This window comes from Cynocephalus volans, chromosome 2 (genome assembly GCF_027409185.1).
Source record: "Cynocephalus volans isolate mCynVol1 chromosome 2, mCynVol1.pri, whole genome shotgun sequence".
Lineage (NCBI taxonomy): Eukaryota > Metazoa > Chordata > Mammalia > Dermoptera > Cynocephalidae > Cynocephalus > Cynocephalus volans.
Genome location: NC_084461.1, coordinates 160,601,592 through 160,621,090, shown reverse-complemented (window position 1 = coordinate 160,621,090; position 19,499 = coordinate 160,601,592). Strand labels below are relative to the sequence as shown.

General features: G+C 39.6%; 1 protein-coding gene across 2 annotated transcripts; it reads left to right on the top strand.

Moving 5' to 3' along the window:
- The first annotated feature begins 4,841 nt into the window (after nt 1–4,841).
- Nucleotides 4,842–18,955, top strand: ZFP62 (ZFP62 zinc finger protein). Of its 2 annotated transcripts, XM_063087393.1 has the most exons (3): nt 4,842–4,912; nt 14,185–14,208; nt 15,035–18,955. In XM_063087393.1, the coding sequence occupies exon 3, from the start codon at nt 15,145–15,147 to the stop codon at nt 17,743–17,745; it is 2,601 nt and encodes an 866-aa protein (XP_062943463.1). In that variant the 5' UTR covers nt 4,842–4,912; nt 14,185–14,208; nt 15,035–15,144; the 3' UTR covers nt 17,746–18,955. The 2 variants fall into 2 exon arrangements, with proteins under 2 accessions (XP_062943463.1, XP_062943462.1); XM_063087392.1 differs by lacking the exon at nt 14,185–14,208 and having other exon boundaries at nt 4,843–4,912.
- The last annotated feature ends 544 nt before the right edge of the window (nt 18,956–19,499 follow it).

The following is a 19,499-nucleotide window of genomic DNA, read 5'->3' as shown; positions in this document are numbered from 1 at the left end:
AGCTGTGTACCCTTGGACAATTTTCTTACTCCGTTTCCCCATCTATAGAATGGGGACCATAAGTACAGTGCTTTCATTTTAGGGTTGTTGAGAAGATTCAATATATCAATATATGTAAATGTGCTCAATATCGTTGACTATCATTTTAGACTCAAGTTTCAACCAAGACTTCTGAAAAAAAGATATATCTCTTTTTGCACAGGACCCTGAAATGAGAATTGTAGGAAGGCTGCTTGTTCCTTCTAGACTTTTTTCTAGGGATTGTGAGTTATCCCTTAAGAGTTGCTGATGACTGAGGTTTCTTTAGGTCCATCCTGCTCTCCTTTCCAGCTCAACAGTGCCACCTGCACACAGATTTTACACATCCATTTAAAGCTTCCTTGGGTGAAAAGAAATCATTAACATTAAAGTAAAGAGAATTAACAACATTTATTGCTGATTAAAAAGGTGAATTTCTTTAATATGGCATGTGTTCCTACAAAAATTCCACAAAAGAAGTTAAATATATACTTGATCTAAAAACAAGAGAGGAAGTCCCTGGAGGAGATCACTGAATTGGGTAGCACACATGATAGAAGGGTAAACCGATTAAACAACCAGGTAAAATTTTTTTGCCTGCAAATTTAGAGAAAAACAAACCTGCTAAAGTCCAAATCCTGGGGAGGTGAGTGTGTAAAGGGCTCTTTACTTATGGTTGGAGACCTCATAATTTGATTTAATTTAGTTTTATTATATTTAAATTTAATTTTTGAACAGAGTTCATTCTCGTGGTTAAAAATGCATGGAGCATACAAGGATAAACCCTGAAAATTCTCCTTCCCAGATCTCTTCCAACAACCCATGTGCCTCCCCACAGAGAGCCAATGAGAATGTGACTATACCAGCATGGTGAATTTCTAGAGAAGAATTGTTGCAGCAAAGGATATGTGAATACTGACCCAAACTTCCCTGCCTGGAAGTGGGTCAGTCTACACTCTTGCCAGCAGGGAGTGTTCTCCCCCCTGTGTTGTCAGCACCACAGTGTATTGAATTTGGGGATCTTTGCCATTCTCATAAGAGAAAAATAGTACCTCTGTGTAGTTTGGGTTTTTGTTTTTTTGTTTGTTTGTTTTTTTGTTTTTGGCAGCTGGCTAGTACCGGTATCTGAACCCATGACCTCAGGGTTATAGGCTGCACTCTACGGCCATCCTGGGTTTGCATTTTTTATTATGAGTCATTTGTATATACTTTTTAAATGTATATACTTTCCTGTGAGCCCATTTTTTCTATTGTGTTGTTCATCTTAGTTTTGGAGAAGCTCTTTGTGTATCAGAGAAACTTGCCCTTTGTGATATAAGATGCAAATATTTTTTCCCAGTTAATCATTTGAGTTTTTGTACCTTTTTTCTTTCTGTTCACAGGCATTGATGATTTTTTACTTTTCTTTTGGTGGTTTTGCTACACAAAAAATATTTTGTTTTTATGTATTTGAATTTATTACTCTTTACTTTCATGGTTTCTGGATTTTGTGTTATAGCAAAAAAGAAAGAAAAAAATCTTCCCCGTTCCAATATGATCAAAGAAATGTCCTGTAGTTTTTTCTACTAATACTTTTACGGAGGTGGTAGGAGCAGCAGTGATGGCTAGTATGTATGAAGTTTACATTTAAGTGTTTGATACATCTGGAGTTTAACCTGGTATAAGGGCTAAGGTTTGAATCCAACTTTATTTTTCCTAATGCTTCCCAGTGACAACAAATGGTACAAATGGTACAAATGTAAATGGTACATCCAAGAATCATTCCATAAGTTTAGTTCATCTTTTGTGTCCCCAAGAGTACTGTAAATTTTCTTCATATAGGTTTTGCACGTCTTGTTAATTCCTGGGTATTTAGTCTTTTGCTTGTTTGTTTATATTGTAAATGTAGTCTTTCCTTCCATTAGTCCAACTGTAGTTTCTACATAAGGAAACTATTGATTTCTGTATGTTAATTTTGAAACCACACACCTTACAGAATTCTTATCGTTTTTTTGTTTTTGTGGCTAGCTGGTACAGGGATCCAAACCCTTGACATTGGTGTTTCTCTTATTGTTCTATTTTGGTTTTTTTAGTTAATTATCTTGAGCTTCCCCAAAATAAAATCTTATCTGCAAATAGGATAATTATACCTCTGCTTTCCAATGTTTACATTTTGCTTTCTTTTTTCTTATCCAGCTACAATAAGAAATACTGTAATAGTGGAGTAAAACTCCAGAAAAGATTTTTCCCCAATGTTTTCCCCATGAAGCTTATTAGTGCTTATAATTTTCTACTGTTCATATGTTAATATTCTTACAGAGGTTTTGTCTGTTGATCCAATAATTCCTCTTGTCAACTATTCCAGGAAAATACAGAAAAAGCTGTTGCAGAGTACTATTTATTACAGCACTGATATATATTTTTTTAAAAGACAATTGACAATAACCTCAATAATTAATAGGAGAATACTTAAGGAGTTAGTAGCTACATCATTTCAGCATGTAATCAACATAAAAAATTAAGATATTTTACATTCTCTTCCTACTAAATTTAAAAATCTAGTGTGAAATTTACATTCACAGCACATCTCAATTTAGACTAGCCACATTTCATGTGCTTAACAGCCATATTTGAATAGTGGCTGCCACATTGGACAGCCCCGGTGTCTCGCTAGGACAAGGGCTACTGCGAGGCTAAGGCTGCTGTCCTGAATCCTACTCACAGCGCCAATTGTCTAGCTCTTAATCCTGTTCCTGACGCCAGTTATAGAGCTAGGCGACCACGCTAGCTGTCTCGGCCACATTGAACCGGCTCCGAGGCGAGGGGAGCCTGACCAAATTGCTCCATCTTCCCAACACCTGGTCTACACAATGCTCTGACCTACAGACGGGTGTTGGAAAAGGTAAGTGCGCGCGTGCGCATAGGCAGTTAAACAAAAGGTGCCTGATCTAACAAGGCTTATGGAGGAAAAAAACCATCACCTAAAATAAAGATCACCTGAATTGATTTACGAAGGCTTCCCAGTTATCCCCCCAACACACACACTCCCTTTTATAGTGCAAAGTATCCCAACCTGGACATAAATATTTTCCTGCCTTGATGCCTAGAGGGAAAAACCCAGTCTTCCCCTGCCATAGGTGGCAGGCGAACTTAACACAGCAGCCTTCAATCTGGAGTGTAAATTCTTCTGGAGGCCTGTGAGGGCTGTCCAAAGTTCTTTTTGGGGCTGCATTGTACAAGAAGGTGGCCATTAGTCACATGTTGCTGCTTAAATTAAATGTAATTAAAAATTCACAGCCTCAGCCTCACTAGCTCCGGCCACATTTCAAGTGCTCAACAGCTACACGTGTCGAGGCTACCGTTTGGGGCAGCTCTAAGGGAATCCACTTCCAATTCTCCTGCCTAAAACTGTGCGGCCTGAGAAGAGGGGATTTATTCCTAGTTAGGGTTCACCACACCCCCACCCCATCTGCTCTAAGACAGCACCGAGGTGTGTGGAGTTCTGGTATGGAGCCCAAATGTGCTCAAGGGCTCATTGCTGCAACAATATTCCTTCTACTTTCCCGTGTGAACAAGGTGTCTCAGTGCCTGTATCTACAAAAATGAAAAACAGGCATAGAGTTGATGCTGAACACTAGCTCACTCCAGCAATAAGTAAAATTCATACAAGTAACATAAATAATCTGAATTGTTTTTAAAAATCAATCTTATTAAAAGCGGTTCTTCCAAAGGATTTCACTTTTTGTGTAAGAACTGATAATAAATTTTTGCAATATTTATATAATTTTGCTAATAATCCAGAAAATTAACATTTAGTGAGAAAGACTATAAATTTCTAATTTCATTACACGTGTGAATAATAAATAATAAACTCTTACATTATATATAATGAATAAAACATAAAACTATTTCACAAAAAGGATAAAATTCAATGAGACATGTAGCATGAAAATATTTAAGATTAGAATAAAAATCCCACTAAGACCATAAAATAAAAATATAATTTCAAGGAAAATACCTGAAAAAATGTAAAATTGTTGACTGTTGAAAGTGGATGATAGTATGAAATTGTCATGGATTTCGATTCCACTGAATACATTTGAAAGAAAAATAAGAAATTTTGTTTTTAAAATGACAATATTAACAGCATGCCAAAACAAATCCTTTATTTATAAAGATGAAAAATATTTAGATGTTACTGTTTAAAAAACAGAATAGCTTTTTAAAGTCATTTTAGGCCCTCTGTCTGGAAGCCTGGGTGGGTTGGGGATGGGGCGGGGGTCACTGCCAAGTAGGCGCCCCAGCAGGGACCGAAGTCTGATCCCGGGCGCCTGGCGCTCGGTTCCCTCCACTCTCCTCCCACGCCGGACCAGGGGCGCTTGAGCGCCGAGGCGAGGGCTGCAACCCTACCCTCCGGGCCCGCCGCGCCCGCCCGCAACACGGTTCTCGGAGAAGGTGGACGGACCCCCCATCCCCGCGCTCTCCTCTGCCCGCTGCTCGACTTCGCCCAGGCCGGCCCTCCACTAATTGTCAGGCACACAGGCAGGTCGTCGGGTATTTATCCTACTGCGCCTCTTATTTACTTAATTATCTGTGCCTCCCCCCGCAGCTCCTCCCGGAAAGTAAAGTTCACGAAAACAGGAAACGGCTCCTGTGGCTTCTTGGCGGTTCCCTGAGTGCGCGCCGCGGAGTGAGCACTCAGTAAACAGCAGTTAAGGAACTCCCCTTTCTCCGCGCTACGCCCTGCGAGCGTATCACAGGGCACACGCCTGAAGGCGGCCCGACCAACGAGTCAGTCCTCCAGCGTCCCAGAAAGGGCTCGGAAGAGCCTCGGCGCCGGCGCAGGTCCTTCCGGCCGGGCCGTCCGCGCTTTTGTCCCGCCGGCGGTCGGGCTCCCGCGGCGCCGCCACAGCCAGTACGTGAGTCTGCGGCCGCCGCGCTCCCGCCCCCGGCCCTTGCCTGCCACGCCCTTCCCTTCTTGGCGGGGTCTAGGCTACCGTTCGGGTCTCGGGCGGGATCTGAGAGGGAGCGTGCCCCCTCCCCCCCATCTCAGGAGACGCGTTCATGGGGAATGGAGGGAAGGGGGACCTCGGGTAGGCTGAGGGGTGTAGGGCGCGCCCCTGGAATAGATCGGGCTCCCTTTGGGCCCCAACTTTGGCCGTCTGAACCGGCCAGGGTCATATTAGGGCCGCCCGATTTCCAGGGAAGCGCCGAGGCACCGCACCGGTGTCCGTCAGTTATTCGCTGTGGTTTCCGGCGGGAGGAGAACCCCGAAAATTAGCGCTTTAAAATACCCTCCATTTCGTGCTCCTGGTGCAGTTGTTTGACCCTGGGACTTGAGAGTGAATACGAGCGCCAGAGGGACCCGTAGGAGTGATCGGATTTGACACTGCTCCTTTATTTGGTGGGGGAGTGATGTTGAGAGTCCTGCCGCGGATGTGGATAAACCCCCGGGAGACGCTTCCAGGCCCTCACCTGGGAAAGCTCACTTGTATACAAATAGGGTTGCGCCCAGAAGAGGCGACCTGTGGCGGGCCCTGAAAAACTGAGAAGGAGGTGACTAGGTAGGGAGAAAAGGTCGAAGTTTCCTAGACCCAAGGGCAGTCTGTGGGAACCTAGGTATGGGTATGTATAAGATGAGTGGACAGTACCAGGGTTGGGTGTGCCGCTCTAAGACGTTTAGACTAGGTGGACCGCCGGGGTGGGTTTTTTTTTTTAAAGCACGAGGCTTTTTTTTAGATGACTTTTTGAATACGTAATACATTCTTATTGTTCAAATATTAAAAATATAAAAAGTTATCAGTGAAAAGATTTCCTCCCACTCTGCTATCTTTCTAGGCCTCCTACGTCCTTAGGTAACCACTTTTGTTCGTTTGAATGTATATCCTTCCAGTATTTCTTTATGCAAATACTGGCAAATGAAAATGTAGTTAGTTCCCCCTTTTTTCACGTAGGTGGTAGAGTACTCTACAAACCCTTCTGCCCCTTGCTTCTTTCACTTTATCTTACAGGTCTCTACAGTCAGGACACAGAGTTATTTTGTTTTGTCTACATAGCTTGGGTATTGGATTGGCTATGGTTTGGATGTTTTGGGTGTTCCATAATTTTTTAGATCTATTCCGTGATATTTGGGTTGTTTCCTGTTTTTTGTTACTTTGAAGAATGGTATACTCAGTGACAATGTACGAGGGTAAGAGTTTTTAAAGAAGAAACTAAACAATCATAAAATAATTGTTCTTTTACATTAACTTATTATTATTAACTTTTTCTTTTACATTAACTTAAGGTATTGGCAAATTGTTAAATATGCCAATTCATTATTACAATCACTCATGTAGAATTTTTAAAGAGCAAATAAAACTAAGTAGCCTTTCCCTCCTGAGTCTTTATTATGTTTAGTTTTACAGTAGCCTAATTCAATATACTAATTCTATCAGTGACACTTTTCAAAGCAGTCCCTGCCCCTTCAGCTTCAGAAAATCTCTCAGCCTCCTTTTCAGAACCTTTTCTTACCTTATTCCCTAGGATGACTAGAAATCTCTTCTATTACTAAGTATAAGAATGTTCTATTTCATTTTTTTTTTAACCTTAAGGAAAAATCACCTTTAATCTTTATTTCTACTTTTAAGCAATAGAACCAACTCAGGTTAACTGTGTACAGTTCTGATATTCATAAATTAAATGGAACAATAACTATGTTCTCTCTCTTCTCATCTGCCTATCACTTCTCTCACTCATCCTTTGGTCTCATTTTTCATTTGCCCATTCTCCTCCTTCCCAGGTACTCTTTCTTCTGAGTTTATAAGCATTTTGTGGTTACATTCCCTCTTGTTTTCTCTTTTTCTTTCTCTGGCCATTTCCAAGCCAAATATAGAATTTTTTTTTTTTTTTCTCTCATGGCTGGCTGGTATGGGGATCCAAATCCTTGACCTTGGTATTATAACACCACTCTCCAACCAAATGAGCTAACCGGCCAGCCCCAAGTCAAATATAATATCCAGGAATTTAAGGTAGAGAATTCGCACATGATATTTGAGATGGTAGGTTGCCTTGTGGAATATGATTAATCTCCGAAATTTAAAGCAGCTGTTGACATGTTGCACCTGTTGCTTATTGCAGTCTATTATTAGTAGGAAGGAATTTTCAGCCAGAATGAGCTATGATTCCTCTTGTGAGTTGTCTAGGTCTTGAGAAGTGGCTCCTGACTCTCTGGGGGCAGAGATAGCAAGAATTAAGGGTGGATTCTTACTGTCTGCACACACTTTTCTAGGTATTGGTGGTAGAATGTGAACAACAAGCACAGAAGTGCCCAGAGGTTGTGGGTCATATGTAATTAGGAAGAAGTGGATGGCATTCTATGGCTGATATAACCATGCTCCCTATTGAAAATTAGTAACCTCCCATGGAATTTCAGGACCCAGTTCTCTCCCTTCAGTCCATTCTCCCACTGCAACTAGTATGAGTCATCTTTCTTTTTAAATTATTTTTTCATAAGAAAAAATTTATACAGGAAAGTAGAATATTGTAATGAGCTCCTTTACATCCATCACTCAGATTCAACAATTATCAAGATTCTGCTACATTTGTTTCTTGGTTGAAGTATTTTAAAGCAAATTCCAGACACCATGTCATTTCACCCTACCATACTTCAGTGTGCATTTTTATTTTTATTTATTTATTTTTCTGCCAAGTGTGCATTTTTAAAACGGAAAAAAACGTGTACTGTTAATATAGCCACAATGCCATATCATACCATCCTAAATTAACTATGATTCCTTGATATTATCTAACAGAGGTTGACAAACTACTGGGCCTGCAGTCTTTTTTTGTATTGCCTGCAAGATAAGAGTGGTTTTTAAATTTTTGAAGGAACGTTAATAATAATAATAATAAGCAACAGTTATGTGTGTGGCCCACAAAGTCTAAAATATTTGCTTTCAGGCCCTTTACAGAAAATGCTTGACAACCCCTGACTCAATAAAATAAGCGATCTTCTAAAATGCATATCCAAGTTTGCTACTCCTTTGCCTAAAACTCCTGAGGCTCAAGTCTAGACTCCCTAATATGAGGCAGACCCTAGTGCAGCCCTTATTTTTGCTACCTGTCCAGCTTAACCCACTGCCCTCTGTTCCAGATGTCTGGAGGGTAGTAAACACCAGTCTCTTTGTACCTGCACTTCCCTGTGCTGGAAATAGCCACTTCTCTCTTCCTGAAGCCCTTCCCCATCCTAGAGGCAAAGTCTGTCTGTTCCCCTTGTTTGCCTGTCATTTTTATCACGTATTATTTTCCCATCAGACTCTTACTAGTCTGCAGGTGCCTGGACACCAGGGCCTTGTCTTGTCCATTTCTTCATCCCCAAGACTAGCCCAGGGCCTGGAAAAAAAGCAGAATATGGATCATAATATAAGTTCCTTGTTCAACACTCAGCCTCAGAAATAACTGAGATACTAGAATGCATCTTCAGTATTGTTTATAAGGATAACTTAATACTTTGTTACATTCTCTTGATTGCCTTTATATTTTAGCATCATATACTCTACTGTTTTCTTGGTGCCCTTCTGCCTGTGTTTTGACTGACCTTTTCTTAGTCTTGTTGATTAATATGACTTTAATTTCAAGCCATTTGTTTTTAGTGAAGATGAACATTTGTACTGATCTGTTTTGATTTCACTTAATAAAAGGATTGGATGAACTACATCGGATGGGACACTGCACCCCCAACCCAAACAGAAGAGGTTAAACAGAGCCAGAACAGGGAGACTCCTGGTCTCTGCCTAGGTTAGAGAAAAATTTCACACAGACCAGGCCAGTCAGCAGCCAGTCAAACAGGGAATCCCAGAGGACAGGAAGAGAACTAAGAATTAGCCTGTCAAAAGGGGGTTGAGGGGATGGGGACAGGCTGAGAATCAGTGAGTGCAGTGGTAGTGAGAGGTGAATTAGCATTGCCTATTTGGTGTCTAGGAAATTGCACCAGGTGGCTGGATGCAGAAGGCTTCAGGTGCCACAGTAAGTAGCCTGGGAGAACTTGGCATTGGGGAGTGACCAGGTGTGAAGTTTACAAAACTCTTGACTCCATTGGAGGAAGAATTAGGCAGGGATGAGAATGAAGGTTGGAAGACTAGGGCAGTAGTTAGAATAGAATTTAGGTAGGCTTAAATTAAGGCCATAGCAGTAAGAATGGAGGTGTGGGGTAGGAGTGGGAGCTTGAGAACTATTTAGGCTGATTCTAGCTGGTCTTAGGGGCTGTTTTGGATGTGAGTGAGGGAAATTGAAGAGCCTACATCTCATTTAGTCAAAGGGGAGGACAGGGGTAGATATGAGGGTCTGTAATTGAAGAGAGGGCTGGGGGCCAGAGAGAAGGATCTGAGAGACAGCTTGTAGGAGCCCTGCATATAGACAGAGCTGCCCGGGGGAGTATGTAGGAGTGTGTAGAGTCAACGAGGGGGCAGGAACATCCAAGGTACAGCAGCCTGGGGAACAAGCACCTGACCTGGAAGAAGCTAATGCAGTGTGATCTCAGTGGAAGAAATCAGATTGAGTAGATGAGGCATGAGGTGTGATGGAACACAATGACCACTTTTTCAAGACACACTGTGAACAGGAGGCAGGGTGTGAACAGGAAGCAGTACCTGGAGGCGAAGCTATAGTTGAGGGAATTTTTAATTTACTTTTTGACATTTTCTAAACTTTCTATTTGGAAGTAATTTCACATATACAGAAAAATTTCAAGAAGAAGAATAGTAAAAAGATACCCTTTACTCAGATTCACCTGTAGTTAACATTTTACTTAATTTTTCTTCTCACTCTTGCTCTTTCTTTCATGTATATAATTTTTTCTTAACCATTGAGGGTAACTTATATACCTCATGACTCTTTGCCCCTAAATACTTCAGTGTATATTTCTTAAGAATAGGGATGTTCTCTTACATAACTACAGTAGAGTTGTCAGCTTCAGTAAATTTAAAGATGATACTACTTTTATCTAATGTACCAACTGTATTCCAAATTTGTCAACTGAAAATTGTTTTTTATAACAATTTTTCCCTTCAGTAAAGATCCAACCATGATGCTGATAACACCAAGGTTCGGGGTTCGATCCCTGTACCAGCCAGGAAAAAAAAAAATATCGAAGATCCAGTTGAGGTCAGGTATTAAATTTAGTGGTCTCTTTAGTCTTCTTTAATCTGGAACATTTCTACAGTCTTTTTTTGTTTTATATGAAAATGATTTTTGGAAAAATATAGTGCTCCCTTTCCCCATTCCCCTTTTAGCAGAGTGTGATTTTGGGTTTACCTGATGTTTCCTTGTGATTCAGTTCATGTAATGTATTCTCATAAGTGATATGTCCTTCTGAGGGTGTCACTGCCAGAAGCACAATGTCCATCTGCCCCCACTGGAGTTGTTAATTTGGAACACCTGGTCAAGGCATTGTCTAATTTCTCCACTGTATAATTATTATTTTTTCCTTTGTAACTAATAAACAGTCTAGGGGGAATATTTAAGACCCTGCAGATATCCTGCTCCCTGTCAAGATGATGATTCTCTCCTGATCCAGACTCTACTCTGGTAGTTACAGAATGCTGATTTTTCCAATTCTACCATTCCATCCTCATTTACCAAGTGGTGCTCACATTCTCCTGTAAGCAAGAGACCTTCCTTTCTCCCCTGTTTATATCTCTATGGACTCATGAAATCTTATCTTTAATGGTTTATAATTCACTTCTGTACTTTATTATAATGTCTAAACTGGGTGTTGGGCTCTTGCAATCTTGTGACATGCCCCCACCTTCTTTTTTATTCCCTCCTTACTTGCTGGCAAAACAAGATACCCCAGCTCATCCTGTACACATCCTGCTCCCAGCCTAGAATCAGCCATTTCTTGAGAAGCTGTAGTTCCTTTTAGTAGGTGATAGTAGTAGAGACCAAGAATAGGGTACTAGATGTGCTCATTACCAGTGAAGTGGTTTTGCTTCTTGGCTTTTCAGCAAACAGAGCTAGGGAATCTATGCACATATATACACAAATATACATGAATTGTGAATATACATACATTTATATACATGTGTAGATATATGCACATATATATAATTTATAATCCTTGCCTTTGCCTAGTCCATATTTTTATGTCCCCTCTTCCTCCAGGAGAGCCCTGGTTCCCAACAAAATCAACACATTTATTCAGTTCCGTATTACATCTAAAATTGTCTCAGAATTGCTTTGCCCATACCACTACAGAAAACAAACCTAACAATAGTTCAGTTGTTTGTAATTCTTTCCCATCTCCTCTTTCCAGCCTTCTCAGGACTGAATATATATAATATAAAGTCAAATATTATGTTTCTAAGTTACATGGATTAGTTCTTTGTTTCTTTTTATTTGTTCCTTGCTTGTGGTTATAATATTCATGTGAAATACAAATGGGTTTATATGTTTCTGTTCACTTTCTGTTGGAGCTGTTTTCCCCCTTTCCCATCCTTATTGATTTAATTTTATTGTTTGAACAAGTAGAACATTATCATGCTTCCATAAGTAAAAACTATACAAAAAGCTATATTCAGAGTATCTCTTTCTCTCTCCCATCCCTTCTTCTCTATTCCCCTACTTCACCTCTTGTAGACAGCTTCATTGTTTTCTGATTTATCATTACTGTAAAGATGTATGCTTGTTTTCTTATTTTTCTTTTTTCTCATACAAAATGTAGCATACAATACCCTTTTTTATTTGCCTTTTTGATTTTACAATATATCCTGGAAATTGCTCAATATCAATTCAGAGATATTCCTCATTCTTTTTTAGTACTCCATTGTATATATGGGCCATGGTTTATTTAATCAGTCTTCTGTGCTTGGACATTTAGGTAGTTTTCCAGATTTTGCAGTTACAAATAATGCTGTACTGAATAACTTTGTGCATATATACTTTGGTATTGTTGGAGTTGTATCTTCAGTATAAATTCCTAGAAGTGGGATTTCTGTATTGAAGGTAAATGCATACATAGTTTTGTTAGATACTGGCAAACTCCCCTCAACAGGGTTGTGCCAGTTTGCATTCCCAGCAATGTATGAGAGCACCTGTTTCCTCCACAGCCTCATCAATAGAGTATATTGTCAAGCTCTGAATATTTGCCAATCTGACAGGTGCTAAATGATATCTTACTGTAGTTGTTCTTTGTATTTCTCTTATTATGAGTGAAGTTGAATATCTTTTCACATGTTTAAGGGCTGTTTTAATATTTCTTTTTGTGAGTTGTCTGTTTATGTCTTTTGCCTATTTTTCTATAGGATTTTTAGTCTATTTTCTTCTATTTTAAAAAAATTCTTTATATTAGGGATACTGATATATGATGTATGTTGCAAATATTTTCTTCCACTTTGTCATTTATTTCTCCATTTTGCTTATGGTATTTTTGTCATACAATTTTATTTCTTTATAGTCAAATTTATCAATCTTTCATTGCATCTGAGTCATAGTTAGAAAGCTTTCTCTATACTCAGGTCTTAGAGGTCTGGCCATGTTTTCTTCTAGTTTTATATAGCTTTTTATATTTAGAGCTCTGTTACATTTGGAGTTTATTCCTGTGTATTATGTAAAGAATGGATATAATTTTATCTTTTTAAGAAATAGGTTTATAGGGCTGGCTGTTTAGCTTACTTGGTTAGAGCGGGTGCTGATAACACCAAGGTCAAGAGTTCAGATCTCCATACCAGCCAGCTGCCCATTAAAAAAAAAAAAAAAGCTTTGTAATTGTTACAACACTATTACAAAGATCATCTTTCCTTCAGTAATTTGAGATGTCATCTTTATCATTGATTTCTGTATATACTTGGGATGCTCTCTGGACTTTCTATTCTATTGCATTTATCGATCTACTTATATACTAGTACTACACTGTTTTAATTACAGAGGCTTTGTTGTATACTTTATTATTTATTTATTTATTTATTTATTTATTTATTTATTTATTTATTTATTTTGTTGGCAGCTGGCTGGTATGGGGATGCAAACCTGTGACCCTTGGTGTTATAAGGCTGCACTCTAACCAACTGAGCTAACCAGCCAGCCCTGTTTTATGCTTTAATATCTAGTATAGCTAGTACTTCCTCATAGCCCTTTCTTTTCTGTTTTTTCCCAGCAATTTTTTTGTGTTTATTTTAGGGGATTTGGTTTTATACCTATAGGAACTTGGACATCTGTCTGTCCTGAGGGCTGAGGGTTAGTGTAGGTAGAGGGATCATGGCCAAAAAGGAAATGGAGATGTAACAGTGGCCCTGATGTGTGTGGCAAGAGGATTCAGAACACAGATAAAAGGTGTGTTGCTATTGATGGTTCAGGAATTCCACTACCCACCCAGTAGCTCCCACATTTGAAGTGATGTGGACCACCCTGCCCAAAGTAATGAAGAAATGGAGGCCATGCCACCATTCCTTAGTGACCTCTGATGATCTCTTACTTAGTACTTAAAATTTAATTATTAATAGTCATTCAGTCCCTGCTTGAACCACCTTTTGGTTTAATGTCTGCTGAGTGATGTTTTATTTTATCTTCCTGGTGATCTCCTGAGTTCCTAGCTTCTTCTGTTCTGTAAATTTAAATTTGGAGTCCATCATTTCCATAAGCACAAGTTGGAACATGAGTATGATTCTTTATACATGTGCACTCCCAATTAAATACCTTACTTTTTTTTTATTGCCCCTATTTCCTCCTAACATGTTCAAATATAGAGTTCTGAGTAAGATTGGTAGAATTTTAGCATACCAACTCAACAGAGTCTGATACCCAGGATAAGAAGAGGAGATCCAAATTTTAACTAAGTCTAATCACAAATGTCTAACTGTCTGATTGCCTAAGAATAACTAGCTTATAACTGTTTTCTTTTCTCAGGAGTCAGTCTGTCAGTAGATGGATGCTGATAGAGTGCCAGTCATGTGTAGACTGCCTTCAAGGGAACAAAGAGTCCCTACCTGGGCCCTAACATCTGCTTTGGGAAGGAGTTTACCTTTCCTGAGTCATGTGCTTTTTCCCAGGTTCCAACTCTGATCCAATAACCTGACCTCAAATTCTTAATTATAATACTATAATAAATAATAAATAATAATATATAACACTCACCAAGTGACAGGCATTGTTCTCAATGCTTTACATATGTTATTTAATATTCACAGTGACCCTATTGCCTTAATTTTACAGATGAGGAAACTACTGCTCAAAAAGGTAACTTTCTCAAGGTTACAGAGCTAGGTATTTGAACCTAGGCAGTATTACTTGCCTTGCTTGATGGTTTGTGTTTTTGCTTCTAATCTTTGATATGCGCTGACTATGGTTAGCCTGTTCATAGTAAGAATAAAAATAAAAGCCTCTTTCCCTGGCAGGACAGAGCATGTTCTTCCATGTAGAGTTCTTCCCTGACTACCCACTTTCCAGGGTCAGAGTTTTCCTTGGAGGGAAAATCCAGGAGGTCAAACCAACTCCAGGCAGCTGCAGGTTGCTTTCTTTCTCATCTCTGCAGGAACTGTCCTCCTGATTTCATAACCACCTCCCCAACACCACTAACCAGGTACTGATTTCTCCTCTTCATTAGTTTTGCCTGTCCTCTGCTGATTATGTCTAATTTTTCGTAATAAAAAAAAAAAATTATGCCTAACTTTTGTCTTTCTTGCTAATTTTTCTATCTTCTATTCACAAAAGATTTCTTCTACGCTCTCTTTTTCCATGACTAGGTGACATTGTTTGAAAAACAATTAGTGTTGCCCACGCTTCTATGCATAATTTCACCTTGTCCTGATGCTAAACTGTTATGCAAGAATAGAAAACCTCTTTGTTCCTTTGAAATTAAGGTGCTCTAGCATTTCAACATTAGCTCCACAGGGACAGAAATTTTGTCATGTACACCACTGTATCCCCAGTATTTAAAAACAGTACATGTCACACAGCATGCAGTCAATAAATGTTTGTCAAGCAAATGAATGAATTTTGATGTGATTCTTCCAGTTTTTTCTGAACAAAGTGAACAGGTATCATTTTCATTTTTTTGGTTTAGTGTCACATTTGAGGACGGCCACTGAGGATGAGGAATCAACTGAAAAGTATGAAAACTTTGGAAATGCAGAACCTAAGTGGCCCAAAGTGGAAGGTCTTCACAAGGATCATATGCAGGAATCTAAGGTTGGTGAAACTTGTGATTGGGATAGGCAGGTAGAAAATCAATTGGAAAAGCCAGAGGGAAAAAGAATGAAGGAAGACAAAAGTGGCAACAGGAAAAAGATTGACAAAGCCAAGAACACAGCAAATATAAAGACAGAACAGGAAGATGAGGCATCTGAGAAAAGCTTACATCTGAGCTCAAAACATGTTACACACCAAACTGTCCACGTAGAACAGAAAAGCAGTGAACAAGGCAAATGCATGGAGAACATTAATGGAAACACTCATCCCAGTCTACAGCAGAAAACCAGTGTTGTTAAGAAATCACATAAATGTGATGAGTGTGGGAAATCCTTCAAATATAATTCCCGCCTTGTTCAACATAAACTTATGCACACTGGGGAAAAACGCTATGAGTGTGATGACTGTGGAGGGACTTTCCGGAGCAGCTCAAGCCTTCGGGTCCACAAGCGGATTCATACTGGGGAGAAGCCGTACAAGTGTGAGGAATGTGGGAAAGCCTACATGTCCTACTCCAGCCTTATAAACCACAAAAGCACCCACTCTGGGGAGAAGAACTGTAAGTGTGATGAATGTGGAAAATCCTTCAATTATAGCTCTGTGCTGGACCAGCATAAAAGGATCCACACAGGGGAGAAGCCCTATGAGTGTGGCGAGTGTGGGAAGGCCTTCAGGAACAGCTCTGGGCTCAGAGTCCACAGAAGGATTCACACAGGGGAGAAGCCTTATGAATGCGACATCTGTGGGAAAACCTTCAGTAACAGCTCTGGCCTCAGGGTTCATAAAAGGATCCACACGGGTGAGAAGCCCTATGAATGTGACGAGTGTGGGAAGGCTTTCATTACATGCAGAACACTTCTAAACCATAAAAGCATCCACTTTGGAGATAAACCCTATAAATGTGATGAGTGTGAGAAATCTTTTAATTATAGCTCTCTCCTCATTCAGCATAAAGTCATCCACACTGGAGAGAAACCTTATGAATGTGATGAATGTGGGAAGGCTTTCAGGAACAGCTCAGGCCTCATAGTTCATAAAAGGATCCACACAGGAGAGAAACCTTACAAGTGTGATGTCTGTGGCAAAGCGTTCAGCTATAGCTCAGGCCTCGCAGTCCATAAAAGCATTCATCCTGGGAAGAAAGCCCATGAATGTAAGGAGTGTGGGAAATCCTTTAGCTATAACTCACTGCTTCTTCAACATAAAACTATCCACACTGGAGAGAGACCTTATGTATGTGATGTGTGTGGGAAAACTTTCAGAAACAATTCAGGCCTCAAAGTCCACAGGAGGCTGCATACCGGGGAAAAACCATATAAGTGTGATGTTTGTGGGAAAGCCTATATCTCACGCTCTAGCCTTAAAAATCACAAAGGAGTCCATCTTGGAGAGAAGCCCTATAAATGTAGCTACTGTGAGAAATCCTTCAACTATAGTTCTGCCCTTGAACAGCATAAAAGAATTCATACCAGGGAGAAACCCTTTGGGTGTGACGAGTGTGGAAAAGCCTTCAGAAATAATTCTGGTCTTAAAGTACATAAACGAATCCACACTGGGGAGAGACCTTACAAATGTGAAGAATGTGGGAAAGCCTACATCTCACTCTCAAGCCTTATAAATCATAAAAGTGTACACCCTGGGGAGAAGCCCTTTAAGTGTGATGAGTGTGAGAAAGCCTTCATCACATACCGAACCCTTATAAACCACAAAAAAATTCATCTTGGAGAGAAGCCCTACAAATGCGATGTGTGTGAGAAATCTTTTAATTACACCTCACTGCTTTCTCAACACAAAAGGGTCCATACTAGAGAGAAACCCTATGAATGTGACAGGTGTGAGAAGGTCTTCAGAAACAACTCAAGCCTTAAAGTTCATAAAAGAATCCATACTGGAGAGAAGCCCTATGAATGTGATGTGTGTGGAAAAGCCTACATCTCACACTCAAGCCTTATTAACCATAAAAGTACCCACCCTGGCAAGACACCTTATACATGTGATGAATGTGGAAAAGCTTTTTTCTCAAGCAGAACTCTTATAAGCCATAAAAGAGTCCATCTTGGGGAGAAACCCTTCAAGTGTGTCGAGTGTGGGAAATCTTTCAGTTACAGCTCACTCCTTTCTCAACACAAGAGGATTCACACGGGGGAGAAACCCTATGTATGTGATAGGTGTGGGAAAGCCTTCAGGAACAGCTCCGGCCTCACAGTGCATAAAAGGATCCACACAGGCGAGAAACCCTATGAATGTGATGAGTGTGGAAAGGCATACATCTCACACTCAAGTCTTATCAACCATAAAAGCATCCACCGTGGGAAGCAGCCCTATAATTGTGAGTGTGGGAAATCCTTCAATTATAGATCAGTCCTCGACCAACACAAAAGGATCCACACTGGAAAGAAGCCATACCGATGTAATGAGTGTGGTAAGGCTTTTAATATCAGATCAAATCTCACTAAGCATAAAAGAACCCATGCAGGAGAGGAATTTTTAAATGTGATGAATATTGGAAGTTGTGACACATCCCAGAAGAGAACCTACGAGGGAGGGAATACCCTGGATGGGACCAGAATGGGGATGCCTCTGTAGCAGGCAGAGCTTACCCAGTCTCAGCAAACTCAAATGGAAAAAAATCCTTATGAATGTAAGAATGTCTGAGGTTCTTATTCATGGCTTATAATTTACATAGTATAAATGAAACTGTTCTATATGATCATGAGTAATCTTTTCTATGTAATTTTCAATCATAGCCAGCAAGGAAGGCTCCAGTGTCAAGGTAGTTGAGCCCTTATGGAATATACAATAGTCCTTATTGGGATAAAATCTATTAAAGTGATGGAATGTGACAAAAATCTTCAATATAAGCAGACATTTCTGGACATAAAAGAAAACACAAATGGAGAAAGGACTTTAATTAGAAATCATGTAGTCGCCATCCGAAAGTTTATATTTGGGTAAATTCTGTGAATAGAAATGTAGGAAATTCAAGTATAGCTTTGCATACAAATTATACATTGGTCAGTGGAAAAAAAATCCAAGAAGGGCCTCCAGTAGGCAAATTCAGGGAGAGATAGGCTTCAGGGAATATAAATTTATTTAATAATCATGATGATGAAGTATAACCTGATGTAATTGAATGGTTTGGGGGTGGCAGTGAGATGACTTCTGAAACAAAATTTGGATGTCCTTGTAGGAAAAGTAAAAAGCATAGACTGTTATAAATCTAACAAGAGATAGGAGAGAATTACTCATAAAAAATGCAAATTGATTAGGATGTAGTATTGTAATAAACTAGTTGAATGGGTGAAATGTCTTAAAATTTTCAGATGAACCCCCTCAATGAATAACGAATGTGTGATGAGTGAAAACCTGGAAAGCAGTATTCACACATTATGCTACAATAAAAGGTTCTCCCATGGGGGAGATTTGGCATATTCAGTAACTAATGGATTACATCTTTAACATAAATTTGCACCTTACCTGACAGAAAGATTCAATTCAGGGATTCCTGTCAATAGCAATGTTGGGAAGGAGGGCATTTTATTGCAGGAGCTAAAAAGCTAAATAGCTACCAGTAATTGAGAGAAAGGTAGAAATTCATGTTTCTTAGTAATCCTGTTCAATGTTTGATTGTTTTAGAATGTGTTATTGTAAAGACTTCACGCATTACATATGTATATTGTCTGTTGTGAAATGTTATGAATACTTTGTCTAGGGCTCACTCTGTCTTTGCCTTGAAGGCCAGATGGTTGTGGCAAAGTAAGGTGGAATTCCAATAAAGAAATTCCTCAAGTGTAAACAGGCTGTGACTTACTTTAGATGGAGGGATATACAGAGCCATTGTGTGTCAGATCTTTATGGGGTAAGTTATACCAGATCCACAGAGTTAGTAGCTCAGGTTTCACCACAAGTTAGGTGGTACTTCCAATGGAAGAAGCACAGAATGGATTTTGATGGGACCACAGGTAAGCAATGTGATCATAGTGAAGATGGATCATAACTTGTATGAGTGATCAGTCACCACACAGAAACAATTCTGTTAGGAACAGAGAATTTAACGTGAAATACTGTTAACTGTGTATGAAGCTGTTAACTAGGTAAGTCAAAGGGGCAAAAGTAGATTCTTCTGATAATTAAGTAACCTGTCCAAGAACACTGGGTGGGGCCTATTAGTAGAGACTGAATTCTAAGTCTGGTTTTTCTCTGGCTTTAAAATCCACTGTCTTTACAAGAGAACAATCTCTAGCTAGATAGTGTTCTGTCTCTAGGATTCTTATCTCTCTAGCCAGGTAGTTTCCATACCTTTCTCTAGGAATATAATTCTTTCACTTTGTCTCCAAACC